Raw genomic sequence first — 22716 nt, 5'->3', positions numbered from 1 at the left:
GCCTAAAATATAAATTAGTTTTGTTTTTTCTTAATTAATTCTAGATAAAATTAGTCTAACCTATGAAAATCATTTCTTTAAACATTTCTCGGTATTTTGGTCCATATTCATATAAGCAGTAGTATATCCATGTTCTGCATGTAACATAGTGTCCATTTCATAACAGACCACTAGTAAGAACTAACTGGTTTCAAGCCATAGTTATAAAATTTAGATATCACTAAGCCTTTTTTCCACGTGGCCTGTCTCCCCTAAGGAAATTCAGTAAGTTGAGTTGAAAGGGAGAAAGTCACTCCTTCACCTCTCTGAAATACTGTTGAGTGCATTGCTGCCACTATAACAAGAATATTCATAAGATGGAGACTGAGGATCAAACCAGCACCCATAGATACCTAGGTCTATACCAAATCCTGGGCTCTGCAGTCTTCTCCAATCTCCTGGGGTTGGAGCAAAAAGAGAGAGAAAAAAAAAAACTGAAATGTATGAAGAAAATAGCTTCTAACAGAGGTTTCCATGAAATAGCACAGATTCAGCTACATGTATGAAATGTAGGCACTAAAAGTGTTGCCACATGACGGTTACAACTAAGAACTAACCAGTCCTTGTGTAAAAACAGGCTGGACTCTGGATAAACAAAAGACACCAGCTCTCATGTCCTAATAAAGCTGTGAATACTAACAGGAAGGTTCAGACGGAGTGCACCCCTTTCATGATACCTTTCTTCAAATTGACAAGGATATTTTTATCAGATTTTACTCATTTATGCAAACAAATGTCTTAAAGTAACAAATAGATCATGAAATGCCATTGATTCATTTTGCTTGGATACCACCCAAAAGTTAAAAGGATTCTGATTTAGGTATTTGTTTTTATCCCAGGGGAGCGTTAAGTGAACTTCCTTTCCCAAATGCTACATATCTATTTAATGAGCTCATCTACTTCTGAAGAATTTGGGGAAGACAGTAAAGGAAAAGCTGTCAATAGTGATATTTTGCTCCACTAGATTTATTTCTAAGAAGAAAATATCCCACTAGATGTATTTGGCCTCCTGTTTACTAATTGACCCAGTAAAGCAAAAGGAAATATTTCCATACATATTCCAGCTGAGGTCAGGATTAGCTTTCTGTTATCAAATTGCAAACAAGTTTTTAAAAGACCCTCCCTGAAAGAAAGCAAGATGCCTTTACCTCTGATGAAAGTCTTACATTACATCCAGTTATTCTTATGAGAATCTGCCTAATAGGAGGTTCAAGGTTGAATAATGAAAGAGGTAAATTAGTTTGTTTAAAGAGGTGCTAGTTATTTTTTTCTTGGAAAAATGTCAGCAGCAATAGTTCATAGCATCTTGATTTTTGCAATTTTGGAAAATACTTTGTCTTCTAGCTTTTTCTATCTAATGCTCATGAAAAATTATTTGATACAGTTATGGGAATATTCATTAAATGTAAATTTATAAATTACTCTTTACCTCTCTATTATTATAAATCAAATGAGACTCAAATCCTGACCCTGTTTAGTTGATTAAATCTATATTACTTTTGGCATTATTTGTTAAACCTTTAAATTGCTACCAGGTCATGCTATTAGCTAATAAGGTACTACTGTGTTTTTGGTATACCATATTTGCAGAAAGGTATATGAAGTATTCAATAGAAATAGGTATATTAACTACACTGATTACTTTTTATAGATAGTTTTGTTAGCTCTAATATCTGCAATGCTACATTCATGGCAAAAGTATTACCTTGTTTTAGAATTAGACATTTTTTTCTCTAAAGTTGAAGCTTTGTGTGTAACAATCAGTGTCTAGATTAAACCATGCTGCTTTCTCTTTTATCTGATGCTAACTGACTTGCTCTCCTCTTTGTGAAACTTTTAACTTCTCCAAATATCTCTCTTCCACCACGCTGCTCTGGATTCAAAGGTGGGGATGATAGCAAAATATGTCCATCCCTTTGCAGTTACTCAGAGCTCAACAGTAACCCCTCCAGTGAGTTAGATTACTGTAACACTTACAGACAGCATTTGGACGTCCCGCGTGACTCACAGAGAGCCATTACTTTCAAAAACGGCTGGCAAATGGCCCGGCAAAATGCAGAGGTCTGGAGCAGCACCGAAGAAACGGTTTCCCCCAAAATCAAATCCCGTAGTTGTGATGATCTCCTAAACGATGACTGCGATAGCTTCCCTGACCCGAAAATCAAGTCGGAAAGTATGGGCTCTCTGTTATGCGAAGAGGTCTCCGAGGAGCACGGCCCCATGCCGTGGGCGAGCCCCTACATCCAGGAGGGCCGCAGCAACGGCAGATCAAGGCTTCGACACAGGCCAGCCCACGACGCCCCAGGGTTCCTAAAGATGTACAAGAAAATGCACCGCATTAACCGCAAGGATTTGATGAATTCAGAGGTGATTTGCTCCGTAAAGTCGAGAATAATGCAGTATGAAAAGGAGCAGCAACACAAGGGCCTGCTCCACGGATGGAGCCAGTCCTCCACGGAGGAGGTGCCCAGGGACATGGTACCCACACGCATTTCTGAGTTTGAAAAGTTGATTCAAAAGTCGAAATCCATGCCCAATTTAGGAGATGAAATGTTATCTCCTATAATCCTAGAACCACAGCAAAATGGTTTATGCCCCAAAAGGCGATTTTCTATTGAGTCCTTGTTGGAGGAAGAAAATCAAAGTAGACACCCTTGTCAGGTCCAACGAAGCTACAAGTCTAAAACCCTGGTGCCCATTCATATTGAAGTCACCAGCGATGAGCAACCGAGAGCTCATGTGGAGTTTTCTGATAGCGACCAAGATGGAGTGGTGTCTGACCACAGCGATTATGTTCATGTAGAAGGATCATCCTTTTGCAGTGAGAGTGATTTTGATCACTTTTCTTTCACATCCTCTGAAAGTTTTTATGGATCCAGCCACCATCACCACCACCATCACCACCACCATCACCGGCATCTCATCAGCTCCTGCAAAGGCAGATGCCCCGCCTCGTATACTCGATTTACCACAATGTTAAAACATGAAAGAGCTAAACATGAAAATGCCGAAGAGCCCAGAAGACAAGAAATGGACCCTGGCCTTTCTAAACTTGCGTTTCTAGTTAGTCCTGTGCCTTTCCGGAGGAAAAAAAATTCGACTCCCAAAAAACAGACTGAAAAGGCAAAATGTAAAACATCTGTATTTGAGGCTCTGGACTCTGCCCTTAAAGACATTTGTGACCAAATTAAAGCTGAAAAGAGAAGGGGAAGTTTACCAGACAATAGTATATTGCACCGTCTTATCAGTGGACTGCTGCCGGATATTCCTGAAAGGAATTCATCACTTAAAGCGCTGAAAAGGAGCCCCATGCACCAACCTTTCCATCCACTGCCTCAGGATGGTGCTATTCATTGTCCATTGTACCCCAGCGAATGTGGGAGAATGCCTCACAGTGCCTCTTTCCAAGACATGGACACCAATAATAACTACCACCACCAAGACCACGAGAGCACACTGAGTCTCCAAGGTGGATGAACTTTCCTTTCTTTCTCCTTGTGGTTCAGATACCCATCCTCCAGCTCTTTCATTTTCCATTCCTACATCTCATCATTCCTGGGCTGTGAGACCACTGGGCATCATTGTGTGTTGCAAAGCAAATGCTTGTTGTGCAAACATGTCTTACTGAATAGTTCTCGTTCGCCCGTGTGATATTTGGACTGGATGTGTGGCTTAAAGTGATCATCAATTCACAAAAATTTACTCATTCAAAATCATTGGGGAAAACCATTTTGTAGCTTAATGTTAGGACTGAAACAACTATTAGTCACATTGAAACAAGAAATTAAACATTTCATCAATTTAAAAAGATTTCAAGACAGAAATTGTAATTGAATATCAGTATCCTTAAGAAACTGATAACTGCATTAGCTCTCTTTTGTTGTAAAATGAATCAAAACCAATAGTTTGACAAATAGCCTCTTCTTTGATTTTTATATTAACTTTATAGTCATTCACTCAATAATTTGCTCACATTCTATATACAAGATACTCAATCAGAACACCCAGGAAGCAAAACTGAAATATGTCGTGTAATAATTGATGGACAATTAAAAAAGACTAGGATTTGTTTAATAACTTTCTCAGTTTAAAGGACACAATTGGGATAAAAAATTTTTGTGAATGTATCTTTAAGCTGTATATATATAAAAGTCTCATTTCCATCACGCAGTGTATTCATTTTGTCTTCCTTTCCGTTACTCTATTTATTTATTTTCTGCTAAAACAATCCTATATTGACATTTGAATTTAGACCATTTAGGTTAAAAGTGACTACCTTGTTCTCAAGAATAGATTACTACCTAGAAGTGGCAACACAAGGACAAATTGCAATTTCAGATGCAAAAGACTTTTTTTTTTTTGAGGTTTACATAACTGAAAAACACAGTGTTTTGATCTTTTTATACCATTCTTTTCATTAATTCTTTAAGTACATTTTTTACTACGTAAATTTTAAGAAGCTGAAATGAACATTCCAGGCTGAAACATGGATCATCAACAGTATCTTCCACGTAGCACACATTGCAAAGCATTTTACATACATTATCTAATTAACACTGGCATAAACCTAGGTGATAGGTATTATTGTAAGCATTGTTTTACAATAAAGGAAATCGAGACCCAGAGAGGACAATATCGCTGAATGAGGTCATTCAGAGAGAAGTTAACAGTAGCAGATTCACTCTCCTAATACATAAGAATTTATAGTACAGAATATAATCTCTATAGACAAAAAAGAGACATAATGCAAATTTCACATTAATGTAATATATGGTTCAACCATTAATTATCATTGCGCAAATTTACTATATTATTAGTATTTATCTTTGCTCATTTATACTGTGCAACATACTTCAAAAACAATAAATTAGAATTAAAAAAATAAATTTATACAATCTGAAATTTTCACTGATTGAGATATGTCAGAATCTAATTTTTAAATGAATTAGCTATCTTTTCCAGTTTTTCAAAACTCTAATTTAATCATCCCTCAATTTTATGTGTAGATAGAATATGTACTATCATTGAAACACGAATTGAGAGAATTTTTGAAATGCATTTAAAGGGTATTTTGTATTTTAATAAAGTATATACTTTCGAATTGTGTTTAGCCCAAGTGAAAAATAGTTTCTATTTCATGAGTTAGTAAAAGTAATTTAAAATTTATGACTATTATGAGAGCCCTATAAGATTAATTTAGAATAAAACATATAAATAATCCTCTAGCATTTATGAAAATAGCTGTTTAGGTTTTAACTTCAATACTTATGGCCATGTTATTTTGTTAAGCCTAGAGACTTTGGAATCCACACCTCACAGAGAGAGAGTCATCCTTATCTTTTATTTAACTGATATCCTACCTGCTGTAGGTAGACAATTCTTCCATATAATCAAAGTAGTCAAAACCTTTAAACGATGTTTCCTTTTTTACAGATCAGCCTTCTTCATTCTTTTATAGACAAATTTATTTTTAATGCTTCATATTATTCAATATAACTGAATTTATTAAAGGATAAGCAAAATAATTTATACATTTGGACTCAGTTATACTGGTAAAATTTTATAACATAGACTACTGGAATATTTTTAGCCTCTAGTTACATTTCACATATAAATATGTAAAGTATAAGGTACTATTAAGAGACCCTCGCAATCATAATTTTGTAAAGTAATTAATTATTTATACTTTGTTTTAAAAGGAAAAAAACAATATTTCATAAGCAGCTTGGCAACTGATATGATACTATTTGTTTAGAGAATTTTAATCCCTTTGTTTCTTAGAATAAATATTTACTTTCTGATAAGCTAGAGCACAAGGGAAGGCCAGTGATAAAGGCCTTTTAAGAATTAAGCCTCAAGATGACATCTTCAGACTCAATAAGTACTTAAAAATAATGAGGGACAGAATGACATGACCATGGTTCTTTCATCATTATACTCTCTTCATTTTTCTCCTTCTTTTTCATTACTACATTCTAAAATTGATGTTCCACAAAATGTTTCAGTGTCTGTAAATTGTTGCTATTCCCTGTCTTCTATAGGCCTTATAATACTAATTACAAATCAGAGGCAAAAAGACTAGAAATAGAAAATATTAAAAAGTCTTTGAGATGAAAAATCCTAGCAACTGTGTAGTGTTTACACCGGATGCTGTTGTATAATTATATTAGCAATGCAACAATTATATTTATGTATACAATTGTAATACTTCGGCAACTTCAGGTATTTTCCTTTCGAAATGCTCTGTTTTGTCTCGTATCACAACTTTATGATTACGTCTATGTTTTATAACCATGTTTTCCATTGTGGTGTCTCTCTAAATTTAAGGGGAAAAGTAGTTGCCACCAGGGAAAATGACTAAACAAGTCTGCTTTTAGTAGATGGATACTCACTCTGGCCCTGTCCTTTCCAATAGACCGTGAGTCCCCTAGAAGTTACTCGTCCACTTTGACTGACTTGGGGAGAAGTGCACCAAGGGAAAGAAGAGGAACTCCAGAAAAAGAGGTAATTAGTTCAACAGCTTTTGAGTTTTTTTCATCAACATACTTGATAAAGAACTTGCCAGCCAAAGTTACATCCAAAACCAGTCAAGAACCCAGATTAACAAAATGACAATGGAGAAACTAGAGACAGTGTTCCCTGGAGCCTGAGCAAAGGACTCGAGCCATCTGCATTCTGACCCTAGCTGCAGATCTCCCCGAGTTGTGGTCCAGTTGTGGCAGTGAGGCTTCTTTGGGCCTTGGCCTCGCACCCATGAATGTGCATGAGTGCCAGCTGCCTTGCAGTGGAAAGAGGTTTCTCCTGTACAAATTCCTGGCTCAGTGATGTAGGGGAGAGCCCTAGGCCCACAGTATTGCAAATCAATACATGTTCTACGTGAATAATTTTTTCTGGCCTACTTTTGTTGGAAAGGATCCCTGAAAAACCACTGTCCCTGGGAACCACCTATCTATTGGCTCTTTGTCCAAGACCTTGGACCAGGGCTGGAGCTCTGGCTCACATTATCTTGGAGCCATGAATGTTTGATGGAAACTGAAAGCTGGTCTTGGACTGGCAGCCACTCCAGGAGTATCTCTCTAGGTATCTGATACAGTCCTGTGCTTGTGGAACCCCCAAAGAAGTCAAGAATGATCCAGGTAGCCTAAAGTTTACCAGAATCACAGGAGGAAAGAATGGGAAAAAAGATGTGGGGAGTTATTGGAAAGTGGGGAAGGAAGAGCTGGAGTTGCTAGTTTATAGATGGCCCAGTCAGATCTGTGGGCTCCAAGGTTTCAGAGTGGGGCACATGTCACGTCATGTTATGACTCAAAGATGAGCAGTTGGTTTACTGGGGCTGAAGAATTCCTGAACCCTCCAGGGAATGCAAGATCATCAAGCCACTAACTAGCCTCCCAGTAATAATTGAGCTAATATTACTTCGCTACTATGTTATATGTGTTTAGTAAAAGGGACAATTACTTCCTTCATGACTTTTCCAACCTTTTTATTATGATTCATGAGTTGTGTCAATACATAAGACATGGAACAACTGACCCCTCACAGTTATTCCAGGAAATGCCTTGGTTACAGCCAAAATTATACCTAGGACAGAATCCTCTGCAGGCATTTTATTTCCCTATTTTCATCTACCTTAGCTCCTAAAATGAAATATGATATTCACTACTTATGGTGAATAAGTCATCTATTATATTCCTGCTATAGCTTAAATGTCTAAATGAAGAACTAATTAATTTATTCATAAATTCTTATATAGAATTTATGTTATATATGTTTAATCAATCTTTGATGTTTCATTTCTCTTTAATTCATGTGAAATTGCTTTCCTGTAGGAAATCCAGATTTTAAGTCAGTGCTAATCATTTACCTTACTTTTCAGAAATTGCCTGCAAAAGCTGTTTACGATTTTAAGGCTCAGACATCTAAGTAAGTAAGATAAGTATTCATCATATGACTTGAGTTGGCTTTGAAAACTTTAGTAATACTGTTATTGCAATGAAATGTGTTACAGATAATTTAGCAATCCACTCTAATTAAATGGTTCCTTCTGAATTAATTGAGATGTGGGTAATTTTATTTTCATTTTGAGTTTAGTTGAGAATTACTGAGTTTTAAATTACACTGAACATGTTAGAACACAATGATTTCAAAAGGCTAGGAAAAAACAAAAAAGAAATTAAGAATCTTCGTGTCTAGAATTTTCATGTCAAGAATGAAATAAAAATAAAGTGTTGGGGAGTAATTAACACTAACTGGGAGAATTTGATAACATTTATTTATCCAGTTATTTCAAGGATAGTTTGTAGGTTTAAAGACTAGAACTGTGTACAAAGACTCTTATAGTAAAATCTCCATGTTTCAACACTCTAAGCTTAGAGAATCTGAGCAAAGTTCCCTCTTGTGGTCTTTTGATGTTGATGTTTTCGTACTCCTGTGTTGCAATATTTTCTGTTTTATCTTTTTTCTTTAGGAACTTGTTCATCTGATAGGCATGAGGTTGCAGAAAGCTAATATTAAATAAATGAGTAGGCTTAAATGGCAAGGAGTCTTCCAGCTCCATTGGGGCCCACATGCCCAAAGCTTATTTAAGAAACTTTAGTCTCCATTAGAATTCAAGATAATAAATTCATTGTGAATTGGCACTAAATTATACTGTGTAGTTTAAACCACATATATATAATAACCAAAATATTTATTCTTAAAAGTACATATTATATGAATTCATAGTTCCAGAATCTGTCTCTGGCAGAAGACATATGAAAATAAAATCACTCAGAATTTGGTAAAGCTGCCGAGATAGGAAATGAACCAAATAAGAAAATGTTATTTAGAAGTAAAAATGTTGAACATGGCTTAAAGAACACTCTGAACAAAAACTTAATCTTTTTTGGATTAGATAAGTAATATACGCTTTGTTTCTGCTACACTCTGGTCGTGACTACTGTCCTTTGGATATGCTGTGACAATTTGTACAGTACATGTCAGTTTTATAAAGTGATGATACAGAACACATAACTTTCATTTTTCCTTTGTGACAATCAATCAAAAGCTTTCTTAAATGTATGGAGCCCTGAGGAATGACAAGGCATATAAAGTAGGAAGGGTATCCGCCCTGAGCTCACAAGGTTTTTAAGAAGCCTTAATTAAAAACTAGCATTGAGAAAAAGATAACATGAAATGCAGAGGAAGGTTATTTGGGGTATCAATTGCCTCACTGGATTTTGTTTGCTTCTGAGTCCTAAGCCCTTCACCTTCCTCCAAGGCCACATCTTCCTCGTGAATACCTGAAGTTAGTATCTGTTCGGGGAAAACCCGCTCTTTCACATGTCACCTCTGGGAGAGTATAAATGCCACAGCCTTTCTGAAGGCTGTCTGCACTACCCGTTTCACAAAAGTCTCCTTAAACCAACTAAATTTAATTTTGTATAAAACTTTGAAGAAGTAGATTAAATAATCACCCATGGTAGCCATCCCATAATTTTAGTAAAGAAAAAAGATATTTCCCTCATAACCATACATAAATTTATCTTCTTGCAGTTTAATCACATTCCTATTGTTCTGTTCTCAGGAGATGTGAAAAGCAGTTGTTCATCATCTCCATGTAGTTACTTATTTTACACAGAAGTCAAGGTTATGGACAACTGACTAGCGCAACTTAAAAGACTCACACACCCAGACAGCACTGAAAGTTACATAAGGACTAGCCCCGTTTTTAAGTCCTTTCAATTAATAGCTAGATGTGAGTGCTTTTTATGCCTGATATTTTATAAATGAGAGATGGATATCTGTTTTAAATAACGATCTATTTTATTTATTTATTTTTTTAAATTAAGTTTATTGCGGTAACGATGGTTAATACAATTATATAGTTTTCAGGTATACATTATAATTTGACATCTGTATATTCTATTGTGTGTTTACCACCCAAAGTCCAGTTTCCTTCAGCTACCATATATTTGATCTCTTTTACCCACTTCACTCTCCCCTATCCCCCTATATTTGACCTCCTTTACTCCGTCTGCCTCCGCCTTCCTCCCTCACCCCCTACCCTGTGGTAAACACTAGTCTATAGCCCATGTCCATGAGTCTCTGTTTGTTTGTCCTGTTCATTTGTTGCTTTTAGGTTTATATCCCACACATAAGTGATATCATGTGATTTTCAACTTTTTCAATGTGGCTTATTTCAATAACTATCTATTTTAAAAGCTGTTTTTCTTTACCAAATACAAGAAAGTTTAATTTAAAAAAAAATACAGCTAAGTAACTCATCAAATGTAATGTCTCTATTGTTAGACAGGAAAAAGTGATAAAATGATATTTCCTAAGGTTGTCAATGGCCACTATTCAAAGTGTGTGGGGGCGAAGGTGATGAGGGTAGTGTGAACTTACCAAAATGGGACTCAGAAATTCTAGCTCTGAAATGAGAGGAACACAATTTTGAAAACTGTTGAGACTACTATCCTTTACCTAGATGACTTCAAAATTTTAAATATAAGTCTTTGTAAATAGAAAAGATTTCTTTTTACAGTTACAAGAAAAATAATTAGTTGTCTCTACATGTGTTTGTTTGTTGGTTGGTTTGTGTAAAGCTAAGCTTCCTAGTTTCATTTCCAGACACAAAACATATCTGGCACAAAGAAAACTGTTGGGTTGTAAACATTAAATATTCTGTTTTGTTATTTTGCTGTCTACATCAGCCACTTGCCTAAAAGAGGAAAGTCCTGTATTTGCATGTAAGGCTCTGTGAATCTTCTTTGTCTTCAGGATTGCCAGAATTTAACGTACTTTCAAAGTGAAGATTTTAACGTTTCTAAATGTGTAATAATTATTTTAATATGCGGTGGTTATTTCAATTCTTTTAATTAATGAGAAACATTCTACATCTGATCTATAGCTCTCTCCATTATATATTCCGCACACGAAATTTTTCCAACTCAAGATTCTGAACTAAACAATGCAGAAGATTAAGAGTGGAAAGGCAGATGTGTAGGGAAGTGGGGCTCTTGGGAAAAGGCAGAAATAAATGCCCCAAAAAACATAATAGTGGAGGCAAAATACCACACAAATACAATCAATCATCTGGGCGTTGGAGCCATGAAAAACCATAGTGAGGGTGAGAATTTAGGCACAGATTATTCGAAATGAGTGATGTCTTTATAATGTAGAATTTAATGCCCAAATATACCTACTGTCTTCTTAGAGCCAAAATGGAAAAACGTAGTATCTTGAAAATATTTTTATTCTTTAAAAACAAAAAAATATAAAGAAGGCAACAAGCAATCCATGAATGTGTTTGCACTTAAAATTGCACTTAAAATATGTTTCTCTTTGTGCACCATTGAAAAATAAAAGTATAAGATCTTTTCTGTTTCACAAAATAAATTCCTTATCAAGCTATTCCATTTAAATGCCTGTCAACCAGCTTTAAGAATCCACGCACAAAAAAAAATTTTCTGGTGTTGGCAGAAAATTTTCCTATTGCAAGCTTTAGTATTTGAGAAAGAGACAGAAAGTAACTAACTAGCTCACTAGTTTCAGGACAAAAAAAATCAGTGCAGAACTAATCTATCATGCTGAGCTTCACAACTTCTCTACTATAATCTAATGACTAGATGGCAATAGTTTGTCCCGCCTTTAAATTTCATAGTAATCTGCCTGTGGTTTATATTAGATGTGATGTTTATGCTTGTTCTTGAAATCATTTCAAAAGTTATATAATGTTATAAGTGAATTCTAAGAATTTGCAAGAAAAATCCTTTTCCAACTGGGCTCAACAGATTATTATTTTTTTTAATATTGGAAATATATTTCCTATATACTTCTAAAGATCTTAAGAATAATTGCTGTACATCAAGGAAAAAAAAAATTTTAAATGTCCCTTCCAGGGAGCTGTCATTTAAGAAAGGAGATACTGTCTACATCCTCAGGAAAATTGATCAAAATTGGTACGAGGGAGAGCACCATGGGAGAGTGGGCATTTTCCCAATCTCATATGTAGAGGTAAGTCTTTCCCCTTCTCTCTTACATGGTTGCTGTTTCTAAAGTCATCACAGGTCAAGAATAAGTCATTATTTTCCCTCATAGAAACTCATGCCTCCTGAAAAAGCACAGCCTGCAAGACCACCTCCCCCTGCCCAGCCTGGAGAAATCGGAGAAGCTATAGCCAAATATAATTTCAATGCTGACACAAATGTGGAGCTATCGCTGAGAAAGGTAACCTAGTCGTTTTCTTCATCCGGTTCATTTGAAAGGCAGTATATTTTCAAAAATAAAATAGGTTATCTTCGTCCTCAGACATTTTTGTGTTTTCTCCTAAGAAAAGGACAAAGGACTCTCTAACGCCACCCTGAGTCACTGTTTCCTATTGCTCCCTGTGTTCTTCCAGATGAGGTCCCCTGCCGGACACAAAGCTTCTATGAAAGACTTTCCCTCCATGGCTTAGCCTGGGAGGCCCCAAACCCTCTCCAAGGGGTGCCTTGGCCTGAATATCATGGTGTTATGATGTGGGAAAGCATCAAGAGGAAAAGTACTTTAATACACCTCAGAATATTGTTGTTCTGCTGCCTTATTAGTCATTTAAAAAAAAAAAAAGATTTCCAATACTTACTTTTATCTTGGAATCAAAGCAAGGTCCTAAAGTAATAAAGATATTTCTTCCTGGGGAGCATTTTGAGGACTCATCTAGGCCTCATGACTGACCCAGATTTCACCAGCAACCTATCCAACTCCAGCATCTCTTCTTAACAATATCAAAAGAACTCGTTAACTTGTTACTTTGCATAGCTGAGAACGATTAAATAAACTATTTTCATTGTTTGCTAAGCAATCACATACATTTGTCTGAGGTGGTAGTTGAGATGATAATATACATGTCTGCACACAACGCAGACCACATGGTAGTAACATGCAAGGTGGTAAATGCATAGCCAGGAGCGACAAAGGAAAATATCACTGTTCTTGTCCTGGGAGAACTTCATCTCATTCTTCCCTTTTGGTCCTAGTTCTGCATCACCAACTGATTCTCTTCTGTCGTCTAAGCTACAGCACAGCATTACATCAACTGTATTCAGTTGTGTTTCACACATTAGAGAGAAGCTTCTGCTAATGCAATTTATAGCTCAAGGGGTAGCTTAGCAACAGCCCAATCTTGGTGTATTACAGAGAAAGTCAGTGCAAATTAAGATTTAGGGAGATTTCATTTTTCTTTGCAATGTTCTGCTCAGTGATGGTGGACAGTCTATATAAACCATACAGCATTTTGGCAAAAAGAGAACTCTCGCCTTTAGTGCCATCTGAAGAAGGCCTCCCTATCATGCTCAAGTTTTGATTGTGTGTCACCTCTACTGCTATGTCAGTGCAGTTGCCCAAACTTCGTATTATTTGATGGATTCAACAGCAGAATTTTTACTGTTTAACCACATCTTGCCTATTTATTTCTGGGCCACATGTAGTTTTGAGTTTAAATTTAACCTGGGTTTTGTGGCATTGCCTTGATCACTGCAGATAGCAGGAATATTGATTGTAGAAAATTCTATTATTGCAAAGGCCAGGGGTTCTATAAAAAATATATAATGACCACAATAGCATGGCCACCCACCAGTCAGAATGGATCAGGTGGGTGTCAGTCCTGGCCACAGTGAAGGATTATCTCAAGTGCTATCTCTGCCCCATTTCATTATCTTCACTCTTTGTTACTAGTTAGCACATGTAGGTTAAAGAAGAAAAACGGTGTCCCATTCATCTTCATCCCTTCTAGAGGTGAATTTCTGCAACCGATGTCAGACACACTATCACAGAGAGCTGAGTTGCACTTTTCTGAAGCTCTCCCTTGAAACTGTCAGTGATAGGATGATGCTACTGTCATTGAGACATTGCCTATTAAACTGTTCTGCTTTTTGAAATAACTTATGCAAGTCATTTCACGCAGTACCAACACAGATAGTATAAACTCATTCACACTAACCAAGCATCCTTAGGGAAAGTAGTGATTGGGTGGTTAAATTGCATATGTTGATAAGCTATAATTTGGGAGTGAGCTCTGAGACTTTACTTGCATTCTCCTGACTTAAAAAAAAGAAAAAGAAAAAGAAAAAAAAAACTGGAAGTATAAAACTTTCCCAAATGGAAAACTATTGTTTATCAGAAAACGTTGACAATTAGTTTTTTACATTATCACATCTCTATTTATAATGCATTTTTCTAATATTTCTTACAGGGAGATAGAGTTATTCTTCTCAAAAGAGTTGATCAAAACTGGTATGAAGGTAAAATTCCAGGAACCAACAGACAAGGCATCTTCCCTGTTTCCTATGTAGAAGTCGTCAAGAGGAATACATCCAAAGGTGCCGAGGATTACCCCGACCCTCCCATACCCCACAGCTATTCGAGCGATAGAATCCACAGCTTAAGTTCAAATAAGGTAAGTAGGCGCTCACCATATTAGTATAACATTTAGGAGCTTGGAGTAAGATAATCGATAGGTGATTTTAGGGCATTGAACTAGAACATCACGTTTATTACAAAGCGGAAGATTTATGTGTTAGGTTTCTAAGTATGAGTGCAACATCAAGTCCATATAATTTGATTTTTCTTAGGAGTGACAGCGTAAAGGTTTAATGCTTGATTTTGAGAATTTCATTTTTCAAGTTAAAATATCGACAGAGAAAAAATTATTAGTATCATAAGACCCTATGTGATATATATCTGTGTACATACATAAATAGATTTGCTTTCTGAAACTCAAATTTTTTGAAGCTTGAGTTTTCTCTAAAGCTTGATTTTATTTATTTATATATATTTTATACAAATTATATATGTACATATGCATCTATACATAGATCGATAGATTCTAAAATGATTTATTTCAACAATACATGGTAATTCAGTTGAAAAAAATTCTATAAAAGTCTCAGGGGTTTTTAATATAGAAAGAGAGATAGAGTAAGATTTTTCAATTAAAGTCTATAAGTCAGTTTGTCTATCTATTAGTTTGAATGGAAATTTCATTGGTTATTAGAAGTCTTCAAGTGTATTTTGTTAGTTTTAGGATAATTATGTGCCAGTTCTACTGTCTCACTAGAGCTAACAGCTAAGGATAATTATCTTTCTCAATATCTTGTCTAAAAGGAACTTTGCTTCCTGAACAGGTTAATTAGAAAAGGCTATTTTCCTACTTTCTTTACTCACAATGTGAAATTTTTTCTTAATTTTCTGTCGAATTATAATATAGTGTGTTCTTTTTATAGGTAGGGTTTAGGAATTTCTTTCTCCTTTCCATTAATCTCCAAGTAGAAAACTTTAAATTACCAAGGAATTAGTTCCAAAATATTGTACTTCCTGACATTTAAATTTTTATTATGTTGCATAATTTACTAATTATTTTAATAAATAATTAAGATCAAGGCTAGGATGTGGGAAAATAAACCGTCCAGAGCTAGCAAAATAATAGACATATCAGACATGATTAAAGTATGCAGTCATTTCATATTCCAATGCAAGATCATTTCAAGATAGCATTCTCAGTGATCTAAAACTACTCCTTAAAAATGAGTCTTAGAAGAATTTTACATAAGTTAACAATATAAAAATCTACTATTTTAAGAGAAAGCATTTTTTAAAAGGGCTAAGGCTAGGCATTGTTTGTTTGTTTGTTTTCTACTCCTCTTTAAAGATGGGGTTTCAGTTGTGGGGTAATTACTCTCGATCCTTTATTATTATATAATGGAATGGTTTGGTACTATCCAATTTTGATTAATTGATTATAAAGTTTTCCAGAATCTTCTTCAGTATATTTACTTCACTACCAGAGCTTAGCATGTAGAGATCAACGTCCTTCCTTCAGTAGTTCCTACTGTTAAATGTAAACATAACATGTATGTGGCTTACCCACTATTTGGTCATCTTAAAAGAACTACCAGATAAATTTCAAAGCAACTACACCTTCAAATAAAATTTTATAAGAAAGAATAAGCAGGTATCTACAAAGTCTTATTTAAAATTTAAGAAATTCTTCCACGATGTCCTAAATAATATTGGCAGTGTAGTATTTTAGATCACAAAGTTTTAATATTTGTTGAATATGATTCAAATGTATTTTCAGTTTCCAAAGTTTTTTCCTAAAACACCAGATTTTACATTTTATAAATAGAGAAATGTACAAATTTTGCTAATAACTAATTTGTGTTTTATTCTCACTGCTGGGGAAAAAATTATGTTGAAAAGCTTACATTCATAGTTTGAAAAAAATGCTTAGTGGTTTTATCCCAACTGGTAATCTCTGCTATGATATCATTGGCTTAAGGAAGGAAACTTCTCAGTAGTGTTGAACTACGTGATTTTCAAAAAAAAAAAAAAAAACAACTATAATATACTCTAAATGCTGAGTATATAAATGTTATATATCCTATTTTCTAACTGATATTTGCAAATAAAGGAAAGAACTCCTTAAGTGATTTATGAATCACACTTTGACTCACTCAAATCACATTTCTTGACATACTATGTTTTAGGGGATAGTTAAATGTAAGTTGATAACATTTCTGATGTTTCTGCTTTTAGTACAATAGCATCCAACCGTAATGCCTTTGGAAGAAAAGCTGATTATATAATTTTTGTATCATGTGTATATTTTTGTGATATATAGGTATCCTGGGATATTTAATTTGACTTTCTTTCGGTAGAAACAAGTCATTATAAAGCTAAACACTTTGAACCTGTAATGCATATTAGTGACTGGTGGTAATGACACCAGAGCAGTAATAGTGATAGGGGTAGTAATGACAATAATGGAATTTAAAGATCTTTGTTAGTCACATAATATTCCTGTTCATGAGAGTAAGCGAAAGTGGGAAGTAATAATCTTGAAGTATTATATGTCTCACAGACTTTCAAATTTATTATTGTGTTGCGTAATATAGCATAAAATTAAACTCTGGCCAATAAGGGAACTTCTCTAAACCATCAAATGAGACTTAGGTCATTTCTATCTTGTTAAAAATTAAATATATACAGGGCTTGCTAGAAGTGTATCTATCTAATAACAGACCATATGTACAGGATCACTTTATATCAAATGCTAAGCAGCCTTTAGTCCTGAATCTTCTGTTAAAATGCTCACATGAGTTTTGTGACACTTTGTCTCACTTATCCTACCCCAGGATGACTTGACATCATAGTTCCTTTTAAAAAAAAAAAAAAAAACTGAATAAATTCTATTAATGCCCCCATTCCTATTTTAGGACACAAAAGTCAAAAGTGTAGCAGGGGATACAATGTGCACTGATACGCACAAAGGCCCCAGAGGGGACCAAGAGTGCTGAGTGCGTGAAGCCTTATCCCAAACAGCCTACTAGAAAGGGCATCTCCAAAATCTTCCTTGAAGATCTTTTTCTTTCCAAACCCAAATCATTTCCCTGGAAAGAACTAAAGTAAAATGTCATCCACCAGCCTCTCCTAAGGCCTTCGTATGTACAGCGTGTACCTGTCTTTGTAGTCCAGCGATAATTGATACATGTATGAGAATGTTGCCAACTACTTTTAATGGATTTACATAAAAATTTTGTTTTGTTCATTACGTCCAGAATAAAGTGATAATATTAAGATGCAGAGAAGTGTATTTTTACTTCAGGAGATTAAGCTTCATAAATTATACCTCCACAGGTTTACATAAAATGTCAGTCTTTTGAGAGAGGATGGAAGTCCCAGCAGGTTACTCTCTGTAGCATTATATGCTCCCTTTCTGTGTAATCATCTACTTTGGATTTTTTTTTTTTTTAACTTTGAAGTAGTAGTTACATGTGAGTTCAGTGTCATTCTGATCATGAAATATATTTTTCAGAACTTAATCATTTATAAATGTGTTGATGTATAATGGTGTAAAAATATTTTATGCTATATGTTAAAGTCCCCTTGCAAACATAAGTGAGAAAATTATAAAGTTCAAAAAATTTGACAGTGCTACAGGAAGGAAGAACACTAAACAAATTCAGGGATTAAAAAAAAAAGGTTTAATTATTGGTTTTCGTTTTACATTAACATTATTTCAGAGCTATTTCTACTATTAAGACAATATGGGGAAACCTAGTTTAAAAGAGGTACTCTGTTAAATCTTTTAAATTTTACTGTCCTTTAATCTCCATGACAGCTTTATTTTGTCATCTGACATATAAGATACTTTCCAAATGCAAGGAGAGTTTCATTTTTTAGATAATGTTCTAATTAACATGCTAATGATTTTATGTATTTAAATTCAGCAAAATATCTTCCAATCTAGATCATAGAATAAATATTTTTTTCATTCACTACCATACCTTTCTTGCATGTCTCTGTCTCTGTGTTTTGATGCATTATTTTCTTGGGTTTTTTTTAACTTCATAATCGCTGCTCATTTTTAAGTTGGCTTCCAGTGAACGAGCCCCTCCTCCCAGGCACAAAGCTTCACCTGACTCAGATAAAGGAGCTCTCCGGGGAATCACCCAGGAGTGGCTGTCCCTGACAGCCAAGAGTCCGCCGGCAAACCCTTTGACCCCAACACTACCTCCTTTTCTGGACGACTTCTTGGATGAATTAGAGAAGCTTGGTGCTTTAACTTTGTCAGATGACCAAGCCAAACCAAACATCCTAGAGGAGATCACCCTTGAAATTAAAGAGGAATCCTCAGTTCTCCTCCCTTTGCCTCCAGCATCTGTACCTGCCAAATCACCTTCCTTTCAACCACCTTTTCTCTGCTCGGGTGTCACCTCAACCACAGTCCAGCCTTCTGAGGCAATGCCACTCCAGGATCCCAGAAAGACAACTCAGAACAAATGTGCAGATGTGACAAAGATGAGAAAAGTTTTTGCAGGCCTTGAAAAAATTCCCGAAGTCCTAGGTGATAAGTTTGTGGCCTCTGGACACACTGATGTGGGTCCCTTACCCCAAACTCTCCCTATCATTGGAGAGGAAGATGAGGATATCTGTGAGGGGGTTACGTCAGGCATCCAAAGAGGGCCAGAATCTCAAGAACCAGATGCTTTGTGGTTTGGCCATGATGGCACAGAGGTGACACCAAGCCTGCACATTGAAGAGGAGGAAGAGGAGAGGAAACCTGACTGCTTAAAATATGCAGTAACCACCTCCGCAGGTCCTAGAACCCCTAAGGAAGACAGTAATGCAGCTAAAACCATTGATGAGGTATTTTAATTTTGCCTAATTCCTGAAGAACTAACCAGTCTTACTACAATTAGCTAGTACAGTTAATCATATTAATAAACATCAATTTTAACATTGCTTTAGAAGGTTTCCTTATAAGGTTTCCTTATAAGGTTTCTTATAAGGTTTCCTTATAAGAAACATAAGCACTTATAAGTCAGGTGGAGGGATGTATAGAAACACACCAAATTTTAATAAGATATAAATGTGTAATATAATTCTATTATTTATTAACAATTATAAATTCATATTTAAAGTTTTCATAATTTATTAATCTTTCTAATTTCTCAGTGTTGATAATGATAATAGCTGAGCTCTTACTGAGTGTCAGACATTACTCTAATAACTATACATCTTTTCAAAAGGTTGGTTACATTATATCTATTTTTGAGATGAGGAAATTAATACCCAGAGAGATTAGTCCAATTCCAGGTTGAGGAAACTATATATCATATCTTTGATATAATAGCAGTTTGAAAAGGAAAGAGGAAAGGAAGGAAGGAAGGAAGGAAGGAAGGAAGGAAGGAAGGAAGGAAGGAAGGAAGGAAAGGAAGGAAGGAAGGAAGGAAGGAAGGAATACTCTGGTTCCCTATAAATTCTTTTTGAAGAAGTAATTTTCTTCAAATTGGTGACTACTTAAGAACTGGGTCCTGCATTTTCTTCTTAAAAGCAAAAAACCTTGGGCAATGATTTTCATCAATAAAGAGGGAAAAAATCTTGAAATCTTGAATCTTCAGCTCGTAAATGTCTCTCTTAAAACAAAGGGAAAACTTGATATCTCAAATATGTAACCTGTGAATTAAAAAGCAAATATGATTACTAGCAAATATTAAAATTATGAAACAAAAAGAATGATTTATATTATGCCACTATGAAAGTCACTTTCTCCCATAGATCCTCTATTTAAAAATTTCTAAAAATGAAAGTAATTTTTTAAACTCCATAATTTCCTATTAAGATCTTACCAATAATAAATGTAGAGGCACTTGGTCTTCTGGGTCAATGCTTAAATAATGGTCAGCGCCTATAAGGCCCCTGGACAGTCACAAAACTCTGAGGCTTGACTATTCCTCAAGCAGGAGAGAAAATGTCACCTGAACAAAGAACCCAGTCATACCTGGCATTTGTATAAAATAAACACACGATTTAATAACAGAGACCATTCATTGCAGAGAGTTAAACATTACTTACTAAGTCAATTACTTAAATAACTAATTTTCTCATCAATTTAATCAATTTTAAGACATGATCAGATATGAGGCTTAGTTCCTAAGAACTGTTGCTATCTGCCTGTAGAATATGAGGGTTCTTATTTCCAGCCACCCACGTCAGAAAAATTAAACTGATCATACCCGTTGTAAATCTTGAATGAAATTTGAAAGAAAAAGTTAGTGCTTTTAAAGCAAAAATTTGTCATAAATGTCACTCACCAGGGTACTAGTTAACTTTAAAATTATTTAAATTGGGAGATATTATCTAATGACCATGATACCTTTTTCTGGACAAAGCATAATCTCATCCTGTCTTTCGTCAACATTTAAGCCACCATCATTTTCTTCGGGAGATCGAATGTCTACACCTCTTCCCAGTTGTCTCCTTTCCTCCCCTCCCTTTCATTCTCCCTTGGCTTCTGTCTCTGACCTGGTCTCTACACTTTCTCAGCCTACTCAGTCCTACTCACCTCCTCTCCTCCCTAAACACTCTTATCAACAGGAGATAAATTCACCAAAATTAAAGGTAACTGCATCTTGAGTGTGGTTTATTGCATGTCTTTAAGCGAACTTAGTTAATTATATATATAATTAATGTAAAGTTATGTAAAGACTGATTACTAACTTTTAACACCATCAGCACGGCCTCTCTCCAAAAAGTTGAAAGATATATTTGCATAGCAGCTATACCCATATTGAGGAGAAAACCTAAGTAAAATTTGTATAAGAATAAAAAGTAACCATTAGATTTTTTTTTTACATTGAAGGTTAGCGTGAGAACCATCCAATTCAAAGGTGTCAGCATTGTGCCTGTCATCCTCTGTCACTTCCTAGTGGGCTTTTTGCGAACTGTACTTCCCACCCGTGGGCAGGGGCAGCAGAGCCTGAGGGCAGGATGCTGTCTGGCATAGACTTTCTCGAGCCTTGTTCTCCCACAAAACCAAAGCAAATTAATGAGGATGCAGGAATGAGCTTCTTTGTAGCAGTTAACAAAGCATCTATCTCTGAGATTGGCAAACTGACAGCTCTGCTGGCATTTAACTCCCCTAAGGATATCCTTTTTAAAGATTTTTAGCAAAACAAATGACTGGCCTTGGAAAAAGATTGAATGACAACCACAGCATAAAATCAATCCATCACGGAAAAGTTTTGCGTCTATGATCAGAATGATCCAAAATCTTTTCCTTTAGACAAAAGATGATAGACTTCAAATAATAACCCACCCTCACATTCAGTCTTTAGAACCGGAAAGGAGAGCCTCTGCCGAGAAGTGAAAAAGTGAAGATTCTGGTAGATCCAAATTTCTATTCTAGGAAGAACCAGCACCTGAGAAATGCCATTCAGACAATCTTTCAAACCCCCATCACGGTATCTATCCACCAAAATAGTCTGTCCATGTGAATTCATCTTACGTATGGAAGGAAGAATGTTTGAAACAATAGAATACGTTAAGACTAATTGCTCTTTGCCCTTTGAGGTTTTGGCTGGTGGGAAATAATCTAGAAATTTTTAAGATAATAGTAATACTTTACATAATGTCTAAGACTAAGAATTTGCCTTTTCCCCCTCTTTCTGTGGTTTTCTTTTTAAGGCCAAAGTATTTATCCCTTGCCTTTCCCTACTTTTTCTCCAGCCTTTTAGCTTAGTCAGTAAGTAAGAAAGTAACTTTATAATCGAATCTGGGTTCTCTAATTTGGAGAAATGGAGGACTTACCATTGCAGTATCGAGAACAAAACCAAGCTTTAAAAAGGTTTACTCTCTTGCAAGAACCAAGCTCATCTCATGTACACTTTATATTTCAGTTGTTTGCAGAATGACATGAGAGAATGGAGGTGTTCGTGATAACGATGTTTTAAAAGAACACTTTAATAACTACATCAAATAACTAACTCCAGAAAAATGAAATTGTTTTTCTCTATTTTATCTTACGGTTTGAGAGCACATGTTAATTTTTAATCAGCCACTGAGCTTTTTTGAAACCTTATAAATCTATATTTCTATTCATAGGGAGAATATAAGTCGACTGAAGTTATTTGTGCTTGTAAATATAAATACAAATTGAATCAACTACACATTTTAGACCATTATTATAGTTTAGCCCCACATCTGACACAGTAGCAAACTGCTGACTCAAGTCCTTTAAGGCTTCCTATTTCTTCCATTTCAAGAATGTTAGAAGTATGCTCATTACAAAGAAAAGTAAGCTAGCCTCAACAGCAAAAAGAAAATAAAACTCTAATAATGTTTTAATAGGAATAATATAGTAGACATGAAATCATT

The 22716-nt window shown here is 35.3% G+C and overlaps 2 protein-coding genes across 2 annotated transcripts in view; both read left to right on the top strand.

Annotated features, from left to right (window-relative positions):
* LOC120618456 (sorbin and SH3 domain-containing protein 2-like) overlaps positions 1 to 22716 on the top strand; it is a 127121-nt gene that overhangs the window by 88771 nt on the left and 15634 nt on the right. The window contains 5 exon segments of the mRNA XM_039882685.1: positions 6455 to 6543; positions 7916 to 7962; positions 11922 to 12036; positions 12121 to 12249; positions 14252 to 14455. Of these exon segments, the coding sequence (XP_039738619.1) occupies positions 6455 to 6543; positions 7916 to 7962; positions 11922 to 12036; positions 12121 to 12249; positions 14252 to 14455 (584 nt within the window).
* On the top strand, positions 1864 to 4863 carry LOC120618578 (sorbin and SH3 domain-containing protein 2-like; the record flags this gene model as incomplete). The annotated part of the gene is made up of 1 exon (XM_039882850.1): positions 1864 to 4863. A coding segment is annotated over one exon (1653 nt), but the record flags the coding sequence as incomplete, so codon positions are not given.

This window comes from Pteropus medius, unplaced genomic scaffold (genome assembly GCF_902729225.1).
Source record: "Pteropus medius unplaced genomic scaffold, Ma_sr-lr_union100, whole genome shotgun sequence".
NCBI lineage: Eukaryota > Metazoa > Chordata > Mammalia > Chiroptera > Pteropodidae > Pteropus > Pteropus medius.
The sequence above is the reverse complement of the archived record's forward strand: the minus strand, read 5'-3'. Positions and strand labels throughout refer to the sequence as shown.